The sequence below is a fragment of the Ictidomys tridecemlineatus genome, chromosome 7, assembly GCF_052094955.1.
Source record: "Ictidomys tridecemlineatus isolate mIctTri1 chromosome 7, mIctTri1.hap1, whole genome shotgun sequence".
In the NCBI taxonomy this organism is placed as follows: domain Eukaryota; kingdom Metazoa; phylum Chordata; class Mammalia; order Rodentia; family Sciuridae; genus Ictidomys; species Ictidomys tridecemlineatus.
The window spans coordinates 120,262,318-120,282,121 of record NC_135483.1 but is presented as its reverse complement, the minus strand read 5'-3'; the positions used below and the strand labels follow the sequence as shown (position 1 = coordinate 120,282,121).

At 42.0% G+C, this 19,804-nt stretch overlaps 1 protein-coding gene across 1 annotated transcript in view; it reads right to left on the bottom strand.

Moving 5' to 3' along the window:
• Kif5c (kinesin family member 5C) overlaps positions 1-19,804 on the bottom strand; it is a 151,415-nt gene that overhangs the window by 87,448 nt on the left and 44,163 nt on the right. Inside the window, exons 2-3 of the mRNA XM_005315817.5 lie at positions 14,445-14,535; positions 7,016-7,089 (exon numbers count right to left, since the gene is read on the bottom strand). Of these exons, the coding sequence (XP_005315874.1) occupies positions 7,016-7,089; positions 14,445-14,535 (165 nt within the window). The remainder of the gene's footprint in view (positions 1-7,015; positions 7,090-14,444; positions 14,536-19,804) is intronic.

Here is a 19,804-nt window from a genome sequence, read left to right as displayed (position 1 = left end):
GCTGTGGGAACCCTTTGGAATCTACCTGAAACGCCAACACACCAAAAGCTGGCAAAATAATTCAATATGTTCAGTCTTTTTATCCAGGAAAGAGTTGTCCCCTCAAGTCACAAGGCCCCACAATATTCCCTCTTGCTGGAACTCAGGACAGCAAATGTGTGCATGTGGGTAGTTGCAGGTGGGGCGGGGGGAGCAGAAAAAGCAATGAGAGGATATGGGTTTTATTTGTGAATATTTACAAATTGACCAGAACCTACAAGTTCAAGTAAGTTAACCTCCTGGAATAAAATCTCCTTAAGAACTAAAAGACCTCATTTCATTAAAGTCATCCTTGCTCAATAATTTCTAATAACCTTATTCTCAAAATATCTTCAGTATCATTTTACAGACCAATCAAGAAAATCCACTTCATCAGTTTATTTTTCAACTTTGTAATTCCCAGCCTGAATTATTCCAGATATTTTTTGGCTGTTTCTAATACTTAATTCACATTTATTAGGAATATGATCATATTCTTTTTTCCACTTTTATTCATCATACCTAGGGAGGTAAGGAATCGATGAATTCTTCTGCTATTTGAACTATTACTAAATCCTATTTTTTTTCTGCCTAGTACTGGAAATTAAACCCAGGGCCTTGTATGTGCTAGACAAGAATTCTACTACTGAGCTACATCTCAACCTTTTTGATTTTGAGACAAGTTCTAATTAGCTATCTTGGTTGGCCTTGAATCCTCCTGCCTTACCTCTCAAGTGGCTGAAATTTCAGGTGTGTACCACCACACCTTGACCCTAAATCCAATTTTGAGACCCAGAACTTTGCACCTCCGAAAATGTTCAGGAAATGGCATGGGGGCTAGAGATGCAGCTCAGTGATAGAGTGAGTGCCCCAAGCATGCACAAGGCCCTGGGTTCCACCCAAGGACTGGAGGAGTGGGGTGTGGGGCAGGAGGCCATAGGATCTGACAGCAACTCCTAAAGAAGGGTTCCAGAAGCATTGAAAGCAACAGCTTAGTGTGGCTCTAGGTATGCAGCCTCCAGTGAGCCTTCTCAGGCTGCAGTCATAGGTGATAAACTACCCATTAGTGCACAAACACACAGTCTACAGGTCTATATTGTTCATGGAAAATGGAAACCCAGAGAATTTTCTAGACCTTTAGGAAGTTATAAACACTAGGAATAAATGGAAATGAAAGCAAAGCATAAAACTCAGTTTTCCATTCAGTCTTTCAGGGATGCCCAACAACCTTTACAATTTTGACCCATCTCCTTGTTCCAAATAGACCCAGTGCCTGGAAGATCAGCTCTGTTTTCCTCATTTAATTCTTTTTTCTCTGCAGGTTTTCACCACAAAGTATCTCTCTGAAAGTGACTTGCAAGTCAACCTTTGTGTTACCAAAAGCAAGAACTTGGAAGGTAGCCAAGGAAGCACCTGACATTATGGGTCCTCCTTTGCACACCTGATTCTGACACTCCCTTTTATTAAAAGCAACAGAAAAGTTGGATGCAGATTTGTTTGGCCTCTGGCAATACTCTTACCTGGGAAAATGGGTACTCCTCTGGAATACATTCAGCTATTATAAATAATAAGTCATTTGATGAATTTATACTGCTTTTTAATTTGGCTATATTCTTCCTGAAGATGGGGATGGCCAGGACATTAATAATTCCACCTACCACTCAGGAGACTTAGTATAGTACTTATTGCATAGAATTAGTGCAGAGTTTTAGTTAAATAGGATATATAAAGTGCTTAGTGACACAGGAGGGCTCAATAAATGTTAGCATTATACATTCAGTTCACAGTAGGTTCTCAGTGAGCAGTGATTGGAACTCATTCAACCTGAAGAGTCTGAAGAACACTCCTTCCCAGACCGTTACTATGTAATTACTATGTATCAGTTATGGTTTGGATGTGAGGTGCTCCCCAAAAGCTCCTGTATAAATGCAGGAATATTCAGAGGTGACATGATTGGATTGTGAGAGCTGTAACTTAATCAGTCTGTTCTAATTAGAATGGACTGAGTGGTAACTATAGGCAGGTGGGTTGTAGCTGGAAGAGGTGGGGGCATGCCCTGGAAGGGTTCCTCTTCCCTGTGACCCCCTTCCCCTTCTCTCTGCTTCCTGATCCCATCATGAGTTGAGCTGCTTTCCTCTACTGGGCCCTTCAGCTGTGATGTGCTGCCTCACCTGGGCCCAGAGCAATGAACTCAGGAGTCTGGACTGTGACTTCCGAAACCACGAGTTCCAAATAAATTTTCCCTCCTCTAAGTTTTTCTTGTCAGGTATTTTGGTCATGGCAACCAAAAGCTAACACAATATCTTAGGAAAACACAACGTATGGACACTGAGAGTTTGGGACTTTAAAATTGCAGAGACCATCATAAACATGCAACTCATCACGGCCCACACGCTCTGGACTGTGGAGACTTGGCAGACACAGTACCTATGGTGAAAACAGGCTTCTTTCTAATCACATGTCAGGACTCCATACAGCCAATCAAAAGACCTCTCTACACAAACATCCAGAGCTCTTTGATAATTCAAGATAGTCTTTTAGCTTTTCCCATGGTCTGTGACCAAAGAATGAGTAGTAATCTAAAATTTTTCTACCTGACTCAAATTTGTTCTGTGGGATGTTTTCTCTTTTATCAGATTCATCTTCTAATTGATTCCTGGCTTAAACTGAGCCTGCCAAAGCAGTGTGTGTGTGTGTGTGTGTGTGTGTGAGAGAGAGAGAGAGAGAGAGAGAGAGAAACGCTTGTATGCTGGTGTGTGGTATTACATGAGGCTTGTGTGCTATATGTGTGTGTGTGTTATGTGTCTATATGTGTATTTCTTTGTGTGTGAATGTGATGTATGTGGAGTACATACAACTGTATGCATGTAATATATATGTATGCCAGGGAGTGTCTGGTGGTGGTGTGTGTGATGTACATGATGGGTGTGTGTGGTATATATGTGTGAGATATATGGAGTGTCTCTGTGTAGTATGTGTCAAATGTGTGTGAATATATATACGCGAGGCATGCTCATGTATTTGTGTGTAATCTAAGTGTATGCCGGAGGTATCTCTGTGTGACATATGTCTGTGTGTATGATGTATATGGGATTTGTGGTGTGTGTGTGTAATGTATGTGGAGTGTGCATATGTGTCTGGGTGTGTATGAGAGACGGAGATCTTCACTAATCCTGTGCTGCCTTGCAGATGAAATACACACACACAGAATGCACAATCACCTCAGGCCATAAACAGTGGTGAAAAAGCAGAAAGCTACAGAAATTCAGGGAACAGAAAAGCCTTTCCAGCTGGGGTGATAAAAGTAGGCTTCTCTGGCACCAAATCTTGAGGGATGGGTCAGATTAAGGACGGGCAGAGACAGTGCAGGCAGAGGTGAGACCAGGTATAATGAAGCATGGGGACTGAGGAAGAATGGTGCCCATCTATAGAACAGCCTAGCTGGAGGATTAGGCATGACCTCAAGGAGCAAAGAAATGAACTGCTTCATCCTCTTGTTCCTGCCAGAGAGCAAAGAGGAGAAACATTTTTATAACTGCATCCTGTACAATTCCCTTCAAAAATTTCCCCCACTGAATGTGACCTTCTAGGAGCTGGTATGAAAGAAGAAACAAGACCTAGGCCGTTGGCCACTGAACAAGACTCTCTTTGTTCCAGTGCCAGAGGCCCCCTCGACCTCCCAAGCAGGACAGAGTTTCCTGAATCACTTAGGATGGGAAAGCAGGCAGCCAGCAGCATGCGAGCATTAGGCACTCTGCGTGGTTGTGTTCAACGTCACTCCAACAGCCCAGCTCCAAGGCAGTGAAGGCTATACCATTCGGATGACCTCCAGGCATCGCTCTGAGCAAGAGTAAAAACACAAGGTGTTTCCAACAATCTCTACCAGTGTGCTTCAGAGGACCACAAGGGAGGCACAGAGCAGAGAATCCCTTCTGCATCACACACGGAACAAAGAAGAGGCCCTAGCTGCAGCCAGTGTCCCCAGCATCCTGGGTACCCTGGGTACCCCGCAGACAAGTCCATAGCCCTCACATGATGGCACCTCCCAAGCTAGGCAGCAACACTGTCCAGTGATTCATATTCTTACTGAACCCCCCCCTTAGATGTTCCATCATGAGAAGCTAATATTTCCAATTTTATGCAGGTTTGTGTTTGTTCCCCTCAACAGAAGATAATGGAATCACCACTGGATATCAGACCCAAAATTGGAGGGATTAAAATGAAAAACAGCTTTAAAATATGACATCTCTGTTCACTCAGGAAGTTAGCATCCCCCTTTTGAATGCCTCTGAAAGATCATAACGCAAATAATAATTCTGAATACATTAAATCTTCCTTTTAGAGGATGCAGAACCTGCAGAGCTTTTTTGACTTAATTGCACTCCAGGGTCCTGGATTTCTTCATCTCCTATAGGCTCTGTAACTCCAACTTTGGATTCCTCCTTTCCTCTGCTTTCCTCTTGAAATATCCCCTACCTTTCTCCAACCTATAATTACCCTACAAAAGAAGAGGATTCAGCAAGGGGGGCTGGGTGGCAGAGGAAAAGGACTCATCCACACCAACTCCTTTCAACTGGAGGCATTAGTGTGTGATCTTCAGAAGTCAAAATAAAGAAAAGCAACTCGTTGCCATCATCTTTTTGAAATCAATGATTCAGGGGCAAAAGAATTTAGGCAACTGGAAGTGAAATCTATAGAGAATCTAGTTTCCTTCAGATGGCCATGAGTGCTCTCTGGGCAAGAGAGCAGAGTTAACACGGGGAAACAGAAGCACCGAGGACTCTTTAGCAAAATGCCTCCCATACTGTTATGAAAGGGCCAGTACAGCTCTTCCCCATCACCCACACCCATCTACTCCCTCAGCCTCCAGTAAGATGTTACCCTGGGGAGCAGTCTCTCTCTTACTGTCTTATAAACTTCTGACATTTAGTAAATACTCTGTATTTCCCAAAGATTAATGAATCACAAAGCTTAAAAGCGATTCTTGTAAGCATTCCCTGTGAGTTGGGGGATTTTAAATATCGAAGGCTGGGGCCGTAGCTCAGTGGCAGAGAGCTTGATTAGCACAGGTGAGGAACTGGGTTTGATCCTTGGCACCGCATAAAATAAACAAATAAAATAAAGGCATTCTGTCCATCTACAACTACCAAAAAATAAAATAAATAACTAAATATTGAGAATTTGTTTTTTGTATTGTACAGTTTGGTAATTTTCAAAAAAAAATTAATAGATTGCCTCAGAAGAGGCTCTGTCTCCCTCTCGTGTGCCCTGAGACCTATGAAGCATATTCTTCCCACTGCAGTGAGTGGGCCTCAGGAAATGTAAAACTGCAGCTTTTTTAGAAGCTAAAAGGTGAAGGGTTTGGGGCCCAGAAAGAGAGAGAGGGTGAGGGCTGAGGCAGAGCATGAAAGGCTGGTGTGACCCAGGGTCACTGCTGTAGGGTGTGAGAGGTGGAGACTTGTCCCCTGGGCAGATACAGCTTGTGTGTCAAGAGACAGTCCTGCTCAAGAAAAGGTGGCAATAAACCTCCTATTTCTTTAATCTGCACAGTCTCTGAACCACTTTGTCTCTAGCAAAATCAGTGAAAGAGAGTCAACACCACAGCAACAAGATCTCCCACCCCTACTCGCATCCTATCCAACACCTGAAATCAGTGCATGCAGAACATTAGAGCCCTGAGGATTTTAGCCCTGTGCCTTTGAAATCTCCTCTTCAATAGGAATGATTCATAAGCTAACCCTGTTCTGCAGCAGCCGTCTCCATGCTGTTCCCAGGAGGGTAGGTAAATGAAAACACCTTAGCTTGAAGGATTAAGGATTCAGCTTTCCCTGCTGCTTGTAAGCTTAATTCCCCAAACTTGCTCTGTGCAGTTCTTATAATAACCACTCTCTCCTCCTCTCCTCACCTGTCAGGTGGGCCTAGCCTTCAGAAGAATTATCCAGCTAAAGGCCATACAGGAGTCCCTGGTAAAAAGGAGGAAGAGGGCGGTGAAAGGGGCCAGTTTGGTCCAAAATATGCCTTCTTTGGAAGACAACTTGAAGTCACAGAGCTCTACAGCAAGCAATGTGACCTGGGGTCACTCCCTTGGATGTCTACAGGGGCCAGATATGCAAGTTAGCAAGGAAGTATGGTCAGTATAAATTCATGTCACCCTCAGTGTATGTGAATTATGCTGGAGAGCCCAGCCCTATGAACATGGGGTGGCCAGGACTATGATGTGGGTACTATTTTAACAAATGTTTTATGGAACCTTTTCTCCGTAACATCTGTTGTTCCATGCACAAGAAATGTTAGTGGAAAAGCCAATGAGACAGTAAAGGTCCCTGCTCTAGGGAAGTCTGATTTTCATTTGTGGGGAAATTCACCCATTGTGGTGAGATCTTCAGAATGTTCAACCTATGGTAGAAAAATCAGAACTGTGCGAAGTCATCCCATTTTAAACACTGTCTGCAATTTTCTTTTAAACCACCATACAAACCAAACAATAGTATGCTTGTGGGCTGCTTGTGGTCTACAGGCTAACTTCTTCACCTCCCTGACCTATAGTCTGTACTTACTTTAAAGAGTAAGTAAAGCTCTCTCCCATGCAAATGACTGTCACAACAGGCTCTATGGGTTAGGCTTAGGCTGGGCCCCAGTTCTTAAGGATACTCACGCCACTCTTCCTTTATTGATTTGTTGGTTGCAGTTTATTGCAGTGTTAGTGATCAAACCCAGGGCCTCCCACATGCCAGATATAGACTGTATCACCAAGTACCTCCCAGCCCTGATGATTATGTTTTAACGTAATTTATTTCTACCGTTCGACAGAGCTATCAACAAAGAATTGTTTTTATGACTGCTATTTCAAAACTCCTCAAAGACAAAATTAATTGGCCAAACATAACTGTCTCCATTGTGCAGTAAAGAAAGCCACATGTCCCTCAAGTTTTTTGCTGCAGCATCAGTTCTACTCGGTCACTGCAGAGACGGGCGGCACAGCCAGCTGCAACCTTACCTCCATGGTGTGGGTTTTCCCTGACGAAGTCTGTCCATACGCAAAAATGGTCCCATTGTAACCTTCAAGGACATCTGTGAGCAAGGAAAACAAATTAAAATTAACTCATTACTTTGGTCCTATGCTGGTATTGATGCATATTTTAAAACTGCAGTTTCCCATTGGTCCATCTCGTTTTTTCACCCAGATGTGTCAACTCCATGTGCATTTTAAGGAAAAATGTGAGATCAGAACAGAAAGAAATGGGCTCACATTTATACAGAGCTCATTAATGAAGAGGAGGCAGACACACTTTCTCCCAGTAACATCAAACTTAAGACACAGATGCCAAGCAGAAAACTATTTTTTTAATAGAAGAATACTTGAGTTTTCCTTCCATTGATCTCTTCAGAATAGTTGGGGGGAAATGATATCTGTGCTGTAAGTCTCTGGAGTGAGGTTAGACTCAAAGGTCTTGCCTGAAGATTTTGATTTGGGTCAGACTAAACCCTGGCCCAGGCCAGCTCCTCAGGGAGGTTTCTCATGTCCGCCCCACCAGAGCTCTGTCACAACAGACCAGCTGGGGGAGGGAGGAGGCCTCACGCTGTAAATTGACATCCAGTCCGCCTAGAAATCAGCAGGCCCTGACTTAAATGTAATGCCTCTGTTTTTTCAGTGTTGGGGCTAGCAAGGAGGCCCAGGCCCATCAGCATCAGGAATTTCTTTTAATTATACAACCAGCACACTATGCAAGCCCACACACACGGCAGGCCACTTCCATTTCACGCAGGGAGGAGGGGAGGCGTGCTGAACGGAGCTGCTTTCTGCTGCAGAGCTGAAGATTATCTGTGGGAATTCTTACAAAGCAGCAGAAGTGATTAAAATATATTCCATCCTGTTTCCCCCCTTCATCCACACAAACATCACCGAAATAGAAACAATGCATAATTAATATCCCTGACCCGCCATTCTGCACAAGGGGGCAGGGATTCTTCATGCATGCAGACGGTGAGGGCAGGGAGAGGAGACCCATACAGAGGTGTCCTCTTCAGGGCCACATGAGAAAAGCAAATCAGGTGATCCGCTCTATCCATCCACTTCAGAATGAGAGAGAAGAGAGTGCTCTCTGAATTTTATGAGGCTGATTTGCTTTTATTTTGCTTTGCCAGGTTTTCTGAATTTCTTTTAATATAGACTGATCTGAGGTTGTTGGAGTGTGAACTGAGATCAGAAAAGAAAGAGGGTTTTCCTTTAGGAAGCTAAAAAATAGAGAAAAATTAAGCGGTAATATTTTTTTTTATTTTTAATCCTAGCAGCCCTGAAGAGTTTGTGTCAAGCTGTACTGAGAAAGACAGAGAAAGAGAGAGAGAGAGAGAGAGAGAGAGAGAGAGAGAGAGAGAGAGAACCAGAGAAAGAGAGGAAATGTTCACACTTATCAGACTGCTGGAAATGGTTTCCTTGGTAACAGCAGAAAGCAAAAATTTGAAAAAGTCAGTGTTAGGGTTAAAGGTTCAAGTTTCAGTTTTCATGAAAATGCCAACTTGCTCAGAGAAAAGATTTCTCAGGCTGGGCATGGTGGTGCATGTTTGTAATCCCAGCTACTCGGTAACTGAGGCGGGAGGATCCCAAGTGCAAGGCTGGCCCAAGCAACTTAGCAAGACTCTGGCTTAAAATAGAATAAAAAGGGTTGGAGATGTAGCTCAGTGGTAGAGCACCACTAGGTTCAATCCACAGTACCACCCAACAAAGATTCCTCAGCCCTGAAGATGGTGGCCAGAGCAGAATATCATGAATATGATGTGCTACAAGGGACCCAAAGGAAAGAGTCCTCACCCTTCAGGTATGCTTTCAAAATCCTACATTCATAACACAAACAACTCCAGACAATTGGAACCCTGGCCACAATTACCATACTAAACCTTCTGTTTATTAGAAATTAAGCATTTCTCCCCAGACTGAAAAGGGCTTCCCAGTCATTAGCCCTGAGCTGAAGTATTAGCACAGTACTGAAGAGACCAAACAGAAGTTATGCTCCCTCTCCTTCTCCACAGGGTGGCAGCCTCCACTGGCGCCCTACAAGTGTTCAGGCACACAGGGGACCCCAGGGAATGACTCTGAGAAACCTGCCACACCTTAAAGGAAACAGTTCAGAGCCCTGGCCCTGCCCACACTAAGAGAGTCCAGTCCAAGGTTCCTCCTCTGCATTCACCCCTGAGGCCACTCTAGCCAAGCGCAGGGCACAATCCTGCTAACTGCTGGCAAGCAGCTGCTGCCCCAAAGCTCCTGGATTACATCTATGAAAGGGAAAGCTCACTGATGGTATATCAATTGTTTTGGACCAAGCACATGAGACTGTACTAGAAGAATCCCTTTCTCTCTAGTATTTCAACAATGAGCACAATTTCTTTCTTTCTTTTTCTTTTTTTAAGGAAAAAAGTAAAAAAAAAGAAAAAGAAAGAAAGAAAACTTAAACTCTGATTGGCCTTTAAAGTATTTACAATCATGTTACAATTAATACATTATTGGAGAAGCTCCCCAGCGTTCAAGGTTGAGCAGAGTTTACGTTGCTCTCGATTCTGAAAAGGTCTTTGAATCTAGTGTTCTCTATTTTCTTCTAAACTCCAGGTTTGGGGGGGCCTGTTTATTCAGTCTGTTTTATTTTTAGTGGAGAAGAAAGGCAGGTCAAGGACAAACAGTGTGTGGAGGGGCTGGACCACTGAGACAACAGGAAGAGGAGGGAGCACAGGATCCACTCGGGAAGACAGTGAGAGAAGGCCTGTGCTCAGCACTGCACAGAACACACACCGCCCCACTCCACAGAAACAGCCCACAAAAAGGCACTTTCATCACACTGAATGGCAGACAGTTCCTGGGCCTGAGGAATGCGTTTGTTTTAGCCTCTGCCAAAACAGAGTGACTATTTCTATACAGCAGCCATGCTCTGCTGGACAGAACCTTTCTTTGTGATGGGCTCTGGTGTGATATGATCTAAGCTCACACCACACAGCCTGTTGCATCCCTCAAGCCCAGCATACATCCATCCAGCAACCAGGCAAACCCCAGACAGCGTCTACTGCAGGTGCCAAGCACCTTCTCGTATCCCCAGAGAAGAGGGAAAAGAGTCTCCTTTTGCAGATTTCAGAAGCCCAGATGTGCATATTTCATTTTGCTCAGTTCTGAGCTAGGCTTTGCTTGGACAGAATGAGTTTCATTGTTAGGTAAGAATTTGGGGACCTAATCAGACCTACACATCAGGGTTCCCAAGGAGGCTATTGTGGCTTCCTACCACTTCTTCAGGTGAAATGGAGACCTGTCAGGGATAGTGGCTGACAGGTCATCCCCAGGTTCCAATCCTAATCTTCCACCAACTAATCAAACTGTTCAAATAACCCATGAGTGTAGATTATACACCAGTGGCCAAGGAGAATGCCCAGATAGCCTGAAGGACAGTCACCGTGCCCAAGTAAAGGCATGCTGGGTTTCAGAATGAAAATACACCTCACGACTGGCAGACTGCCAGCGCCACCCCAAGGCTCAGGAACCACAATTGCTATTCTCTTTCCTTTACTCTCCTCCTATATCCACTCCTATCCCTGTCTTTTTGCAATGCTTAGTTAATAGTCCATATGGCTTGAGAGAAAAGGAACTCATAAAATAATTATTTTATGATTGTTTTTAAGTGCTCATTGTGCACCCACCAGAAAAGTAAGGGCAGGGTAATTAAAAAGAATATGAGTCATTCGAACAAACCAGGCTCAAGTTCCAGCCCCATGCCTTCCTAACTGACTTGGCCAAGTTACGTTACCTCTCTGAGCCTCAAATTTCTCTTTGGTGTTAAAGAATTAATAATGCTCACACCACATAAAGCTAAGATTTAAGCCACAATAACATGTTAAGTGCATAGGGGTACATGATAAATGACAGATAAATAAATATATTTATTCTAAAGAACCATATAAAATACAATAGTAAAATAGGTCTGAGTTTATCATCCTAAGCTTAAAACTTATGGGTCCATACTGCCTCCAGGATAAAGTCCATTAATCTGAATTTCCACCAAACTCGGATCCCATCTAACTTTTTCAGCCTCGTTTCTTGTCATCCCCTCTGTACCTTGTGTCACTCCAAGCTGTCCAAGATGCCACATAATTTGTCTTTATGTTTTTGCAACTCCCTCTGCTTATACATTCTACCATCCTCAGGACTCAGTCTTTCCACAAAGTCTTCCTTAATTCTCCATTCCCTTGTCCCACCCACAAAAACCAATACAAAGTGGCATTCTTCTGTGCTCCCCTAGCATTTTGCATACACCCATCTTAAAGCACATAATGTCTACATGTCTGATAATTACGTATGTGTCTGCCTCTTGCCTTGTACTTGCAGATAATATTATGGATCTTGGTGACTCTATCCCCGGCAGGACTTACACTTACATGGTAATAAGTGGCTAATACTATTTGCATAAGTAAATGAATGAAACAATGAAACTTGAAAGAAATCAGAACTGGAAAACAAGAAACCACCTTCTCTAGCATCTGGATATTCCACATCTGGCTAATTTGGAAAACAAATGCCCAGGTGGCTTTTGTAGGCAGGGACATTGTTACCAGGACTTCAACAAAGTATCTAGTAACCATGGTATTTAATTCCTAGGCACCCACAGGCACCTTTCCTATTGCTGTCCCAATCATCACAAACCCTACAGCCTCTTCTCAAAGAAGCATTCTACATCTGTTTCCGGACAACAGTTTGAAAAGCATCAAACAAAGATGGGAGCATGGGAGATGTCAGAACTCTACAATCAGAAATATTTAAAAACCCCAGCAAAGTTGTAAGGAATTAAAAAACTCAGAAAGAATAAAGTCATCCAGTTAAATGGAGTCTTCCAGCACCTCAAAGTCATCATGGGTTTAGATAGCAGTGGAAGCAAAGCTCACCAGTCCACCTCATTATCATGAGTCAGGGAATCTTCCAAATCACTCAATTCAAGTCCTGAACTCTAGAAAAAACACCATCTCCCAACCTTGACTTAAGTAGGGCTCTTTATGGCAAGTGATACCTTAGCTGCACTGTATTCCAAGTGACCCTTGCTTACATACCTTGTTTTTACCTTGGCAATGCAGAAATACACAGCGACTTTCTTCCCTTCATACTCGTCTCAGTGAATATTTTCAAAAGTTCAGTCTGGCTTCATTACCTCCTCCTTTACAATTTCTTTTGAAAGGGCAATAAGGTATTCTTCATTAATACCAAATGAGCATGCTCATATCATGTTTATGTTGCCTTAGAAATGTCGTTTTATCATATCGTGTGAGAGCCTGATTTTATTCTAAATGGCTTTCTTTGTGGCTCACCATTTATACAGGGCCTCAAGTTATCCACAGTTTGAATTGTATCTTCACAAGACCTTCCCAGGGACTGCCTATTTCTTTTCTTCTTCTTAATTTATTTTTAACTGATATATAAAAATGTAGAAATTGTACATGTTAATGGAAAACGGCCTATTTCTGACACTTCAAACTATAGAAAAATCCAAACATTGAAAGAGGCCCAAACATCTAATGAATAAAGACTCAAAAATTATTACTATTGTTTGTGAATCATAGGCATTTTTAAAAAATGGAATCCATCCATTTCTAATTACATTGGCTTAGAGGGGGTGGGATGTATTTAAATGGCCTTCATGCTTAGCACAGCGTGTAGCAAATGCTATTTGCTTCTAGTAATGAAACAGGAGAGGAAAAAAAAAGGAAATTCTGCCATATATGTGATTAATCTTACTTTAATAAAAATAGGTATAAGCTTGGGCTGGGGTTGTGGCTCAGCAGTAGAGCACTCGCATAGCATGTGTGAGGCCCTGGGTTCAATCCTCAGCACCACAAAAAAATACATAAATAAAATAAAGGTATTGTATCCAACTAGAACTAAAAAATATTTTTTAAAATAGGTATAAGCTTGATAATAAATGGAAAACGGGGCTGAATAGAAGCAAACCAAGAAAGATATGCTTCGAAAACAGGTTAGATAGGAGGAGCGGTGGGGATAAAGGGGTCAAGAGAAGGCAATATCAGAGTAAGTTATATGCAAGTGTGAAGTTGTCACGATGAAACCTTTGCTTTATACAATTACTATTCACTAATAATTACAATAAAGAGAGAAGCAGGAGAGCAAAGAAGAGAGAAGCAAAAATTACCACCAGATATAAGCCCAAACTATTAATTCCAAAAGAACTCAAATACAGACGTATTTTTTTTTCTCTTCCCTTTTCTTTCATAATCTCACTGAGGAGACCTTCAAAATTAATTGATGTCTGCAACAAGAATGTGAATAACCATACATCTCAGCAAGGAACATTACATACTGACGTGAGTCTCCCACGCAGGTGTCCAGGGTCAAAATTAATCTAACAGATGTACCCAGGGCTGATTTTCATGAATTTCAAATAGTTCAGTTAGTCAGCACAGCTTCTAAAAACAAGCAGATCTAAAATGGCATGGTATTTTTTTTTTTTTAGTTTAGTTTCTACCTTTTGCTTTTTAAATCCAAAGCTACCCGTAGAGGTGGCAGCATCAAGACATTTGGAAATGCCATTGCCATTGCATTCATATTTGAAGGCATGGATTCAAAGATGAAAAACAAAGTAGCAGAAGATGTCCCCCAGCTTTGTCCAGATGGCCCGCTCCTCCAAGGCAAGCTCCAACCTGCCCCTGATTTGAAAGGGCAAGGTAAAGCAACGTGTAAATTGCTTCATCTCCCTGCTGTTATTTTGACGCAAATCCTCCAGAGCCAAGGCCAGCCCTACAGAAAATGACTGATCTCTGAGACATAAGTGTAGGCTTGAGGCTACCTGTTTGGAGGAACAAATGTCAGGATCTGGGTAGGATGGCTGAAAGTGGGTTAGATGAAATTATAATTAAAGAATGCTGAAGAGCAGGAACAGCTCGATAAGCAGAAGAAGTATGATTTTATGACACAGGAAAAAAAGATTGTATGATGGCAAGAACTTTCTACTTTTAAGAATTCTTCCAGAGAGATATTAGTATAAAGGAGACAGTTGCACAAAATAAATCAGATGAAGATATACAAATGGAGTGTTTGGAATAGGTATTTTTTCCTGCAAAGGAATAAAGATGTTCTTCTACATTTGCAGTAGTTAAAAAGCATTATGGAAAAAGTATCACTATAGCCTACCTGGCTTTTAAGCTTTTAGGTAATCAGAATAGCTCTACAAAACGGTGACAAAAGAAATAAAGAAAGGAGGTATAGAGAGATTGAATAACTTGCCTGACATCACAGCAAATCGGGGCCAGAGCCAAGGCTGTCATTCAGTGTTTCTAATTAGCAGGCCTCTGCTGACAGCCAAGGAACATTGATTCCTAGGCTGCAAATATCACTTAATGTTTTCCATTACTCTGAAAGGCCCAGGAGGAAATAAAGAAATAGCACTTACCTTTGACAATTTGCTTCGCGCACGCATTGTAAACCTGCTCTTGGGTTGTGTTGGGCGGCAGTACTCTGTCAAAGACATATGGCTTCCCTTGCTGAAAAAGAGACAAAAGAAAGAAAAAGGGCAGGGAAAATGCATTAGTAGTTTAGGAATGAAAAGCACTAATATTAGTAGTTAGACCATGGGCGCCAAATCAACCAACCTTATTTTTTAAAAACAGTTGCATACCTTACTGGGAAATGTTTACAGCATGAACCACATATACACTGTGTGTATGTCTATTGTCTGTTGCAAATCTGAGCAAAAAAGAATTCGTTCTTAAAAGTGAAACATTTTTTAGATGAAAGGTAGGCTGACACTTATTTGAATACAGATTTATCGAGAGCTTACACTGAACTAAATCCTGAACAACTAGAAAATAGTCTTGCCCTTGTGAATTGTTTAGCTAAGTATAGCAGATAACTAATAAGCGAGAAGGCAAACAGGAGAACATAAATGCCTAGGTACAAAATGATGGAGCCGGATGAGGGCGTGTCAAGGAGGGCCTTGCTGAGGTGGTCTCAGTTAAGTGGATCTTGAAAGGATCACAAAGATACTTGGGAAGATCTGTGGAAGAACCTAGTAGACAGCAAAAGGATCGGTGAGTCCAAGAGACTAAGGTATGGTATAGAGGAGGTTGGCAAGGAAATCAGGAGCCACCAGTTCACGCAGGGCACTTCCAGCCAAGGTCATATGCTTGGGGTTTTTTTAATGGGAAGACAACATGATCAGATTTCAGAGTTGCTCTCAGTAGTCTTTTATCCCAAAGAATGCAAGTGTTTTATATGCAAAAGTGATGCCTTAGCCAGGTTGAGGCTTCTCAGACAAATAAAACAGTAAAACAAGAGATTTCCCCCATATGGAGTTTGGCATCTGGTTTGATGCTGCACCATGTGCAACTCAAGGAGATAACCAGGAGAAGGGAAAGGAAGAAGCCATAGCATAGCACTACACAAGCACTGGTGCCCAGTAACTCAAGGTTCAATAAGGAGTCATTGAGCACTTCTGTGCCAGGCACGGTGCTAAGTACTGGGAAAAGGCACTGGGGAAAGGTGCCGAGTGAGACAGGTCCAAACAGCACCTCTTCTCCACCAATACAGCCCAGGCAAGCAGTAACCCTTCCCTGCCCTTCCCCAAGCCCAATTCACCAAGGAGGGCCTTCACCTTTCACCACAAACAGTAACATTGGGGAGACGGAAGACAGGGAAACCAAGAGCCTCCTTCATTCCCAGCAATACCTCCTACGAGTGCCCCGGACACCGAGAACCACCCAAGGACAGTCTGACTCCTGAGAAGATAACTGCTCTCGAGGGATCCAAGTGCAAGGCTTGTTACATCCTATAACCTTCTCACAAAGGACAGAGCTGTCAGACTGTCTTACAGGTTTCCTCACTTATCACTATAGGAAGAGCTGACTCCAGGCAAAATCTCTGTGCTTCAGCTCTAGTCTTGGAAAACAGGACTGAGCCAACCCAGGAAACAAGCTTCTTTTATTTGGTCTTAGGAAAATGCAGAATCTTCCAGTACTGTAAAATTTTGTTTTCATGCTCAGTGGCAGAACCAGAGTCTTTCTGCTAAAATTATGGAAAGGGATCATTTTCTGATGTTTTATTCCCAGCTCTGTTCCCTTTGGTCACTGAACCAAGTTTTGGTTGAATAACCCAAAAATATTCCTCACCACAATCTATTGCTAACTCTCAGTCCACTACATCCTTACTAGTTTTATATATCTGTAAAATTCAACTAAATGTCAGTAGGGCAAAAGGTAAGAATAAAAATTTACAGTTTGCCTAAGTATTCGTCAATCATTGAAACTTCTGGGAGGAAAAAGGTTTGCTTAATTTTAAACCAATCCACTATTTCTCTGAACTTAATGAGAATCATCAAAATAAATCATCTTGTTTACAGCACAATCCTACTTGGAGTTTTAGGGGGGAAAAAAATGTACTTAATACAGCAGGAAAAAATACCTATTAAAACATATATGGTACAAAAAGGAGGACACCCCAATTTCGCCCTTTAACTTAAGGTGCTTATTGGAATACATTATACTTTGATTTTAACAAAGACAGAACAGAATTTGTTGTTTCTCCTTTAAGCAATATCATTTATCAAGTGACAAACAGATAATACAATGCTTTTCCATGACCTAAAGTTAACTCTCAACAGAGACTGACTTCAAGTCATGATGACTGAATTGATGCTAAGAAAAGATAAGATTTAGAAAATGATTTGTTATGAGACCTCTCTTGTCAGGATTAACATCACAAGTAGGGACAATGTAAACGTTTTTATGTGTCTTTTCATGCACTGCAAGTCTTAGAAGAGATTGATTAGAATTTAGTTACTGAATATTTTCAGAGAACTATCTTGTACCAGCTGTATATACAATTGCCATTTAAAAAAAAAATTAAAAGCCACACACATACTAGTTCCTCTTTGTTTCCCCAAGGAGACAAGAGTCTCCATTTCTAGTGCCAGAGTAGCTGAACGTTCTGTGGGGAGACACTGGGCCCAGCTTGCTCTTGTCATCGTGAATTCACAGCTACACAAGAAACTTTTCAAATTACATTGCTATATAGGAACTGGAGAGCAGCAATGGATGATGAGGCCACCATTTGCCATGCTCAGGAGACATCTTCCTTTTCAGGTGTCTGCTCAGCACATGGTCCTCTCCAACCTCTCTGGCTACCTTCATCAGAGTCCTTTGCTGGTATCTTTCAGGTTTCTAAATGATGATATATTCAGACTCAAGCCTTGCCTCTTCTGACATCCTTGACCTTCATGTAACTGAAACAAATATTTCAACCAGGACAATGACACATACCTGTAAACTCAGCAACTGGGGAGGCCAAGGCAGGAGGATTATAAGTTGAAGGCCAGCCTGGGCAACATAATTAGACCTTATCTCATAATTCAAACATTTAAAAAAAGGTCTGGGAATGTACCTCAGTGATAAAGCACCCCTGGGTTCAAACCCCAGTATAGGGAACCAAAAATGAAAGATAGTCACCCTTCATCTCTCATCTAACATTTAAGTTAATATGCCTACTAGATATTTCCACTTGGATATCCATTAGCCACTCCCAAAGAGAACCATCAAGCCCTCCATATCTGAATGAGAACTGTAACACCAATCACCTAGATACTCAGCATCATGCAGCAAAATCAGGTTGATGGAACCTACCTGTATCCCAGCTACTTGGGAGGCAGAAGCAGGACTATCATAAATTCTAGGCCAGCCTGCGAAACTTAGTAAGACTCTATAAGAAAATTTGAAAAAAGGACTGGGGATGTGGCTCGACGGTAGAGCATTCCTGGGTTCAATTCCCAGTACCCCCCCCATACACACACACACATACACACAAAAGGAATCAGTCAGTATGCACCATAGATTCCATATTCACAAGGTATCCCAATGCCTATTCCTTCTTGCTAGCTATATCACACAACTTCAGTCAGCACTTCTCCATCAATCTATTCTGTACAATAGCAAGAGCCTCCCAACATGTCTCCCTGCCACCATTCAATCCTTTTCACTCAGCAGCCAGAGTGAGCATTCTAAAACAATAAATCAGATGATATCATCTCCTCACCTAAAACCCTCCAATGGCTCCTATTATACTTAGTCTAGACGTTCTTTGCCCTTAGCTCTCTGCATTCTCCTCCTCTCAAGACAGTGTGGCACACTGGACTTCCTCCCATACCATGTTTGTTTCCTGCTCAGGACCTTTGCTCTTAACCCTTCCTTCCTTTTGGAATTCTATGACTTCTCATCTCCATTTGGCTCACCACAGCTCTTCATTTGGCTTATCTCCATACCATCCCTCAGATCTCAAATTTCTCCTCCTTCAAGGGCTTCCATGATCTTAACTAAAGCAGACCCACCCCCACCCTGGCATCACTATTACTTGACTATTTGACTTGCTCTGTAACAATGATATGTTATATATTCTCAGCCAACCAATGGACCACTACAATTAAAGCATTTAACCAGCTAAAAGAGAAGCCATATAACTCCCAAGACCTTATAAAGGGACTCTGGATGAGACACCCACACCCAGCATCCTCTACTAATGAAAATAAAGTATGTCAGCATTGCCATGAAGCGTCCACATAGACCAGTGCTAATTGCATACGAGCAGTGTAACTAAAATTAATAACCTACCAGGATCACATACAAAGAATAACAGCAGATGGTTCTTACACTTTCATAGTTAAAATTAAAAACAAAAATCATACCGCCAGAAATTTTATCAAGTTGTTGAGAGCAAAATGTCTGTGAACCATATGGCCTGCCTATTAATATATTTGACCTGTTACCCAGCAACTGCTCCCCAGCCTGGAAGGAACACTACCGTGGGAGACAGAAAGCAGACTCAGGTGGATGTTTAGAAGACGATCACCAGGAGGGATGTTAAGAAAAGTTAAATTAATTATTAAGAAGAGCTCATGGATAAGTAATCCAATAACAATCCTCAAGAACGACCAAGAGTTGTGACCAAAGGTGGCCTAAGATTTGAATGATGTTTGTCTATCTTTATCAAGAAACAGAAAAAAGACTAAAATGTAAACAGAGAGATTAAACCCACTCTATGGAATCATCTCCAGACTCTGAGGAGTATTCAGTAGAGGAACTGATGACTGAGACATTCACTAACTCTCTGATCCAGATATTTATGTGACTTCTTTTTGGGAAGTGCAGGAGGCTGTGAGTTCCTTCAGTTCAAACTGACCATTTTCTCACCACTGTCCACCAACACCATCCAATCCTCTGGTCCAAACCCTTTTTATTTTCACTCCCTGAATTCTCACAGGAACTATGAAGTAGACATTACCATTCATATTTCACAAACTGGAAAATTGAGGACAAGCCGTGTTATCGGCTCTATTACTCTCGGGCAATAACTTTAAGGCTCTGATTTAAAGTGTTCTTTCTTTGTACAGTGGTATCTTTCTAGGAAACTCAAAATAATTTTTTTTTTGAAAAGCAGAACACATACAAAATAGCATATGCTAAGACTAAAGACTGAAGCAAAGTGGCTAATGAGTAACAAAAGACAGTAATCCCCTACTATTGCCTAGAGCAGTTAGCCATGAATGTGGGACTGATAAGAAGCCATTAAGACTTGGGGAAAGGGCAGAACTGGTGAGAAAAGTGGTGCGAATTCACATGATAAGCATTCTTTCCACTGAAGGAATGGAAAGCAGGCAAAGGCTGATGGAGGCTAGGGAAAGATAGATCCATATTAGGCTTCCTGGTGTTATTAAGGAAAATCCTAGAATTTTTCAGGCCCAAATCCTTTAAGATCAAATCCAACCCA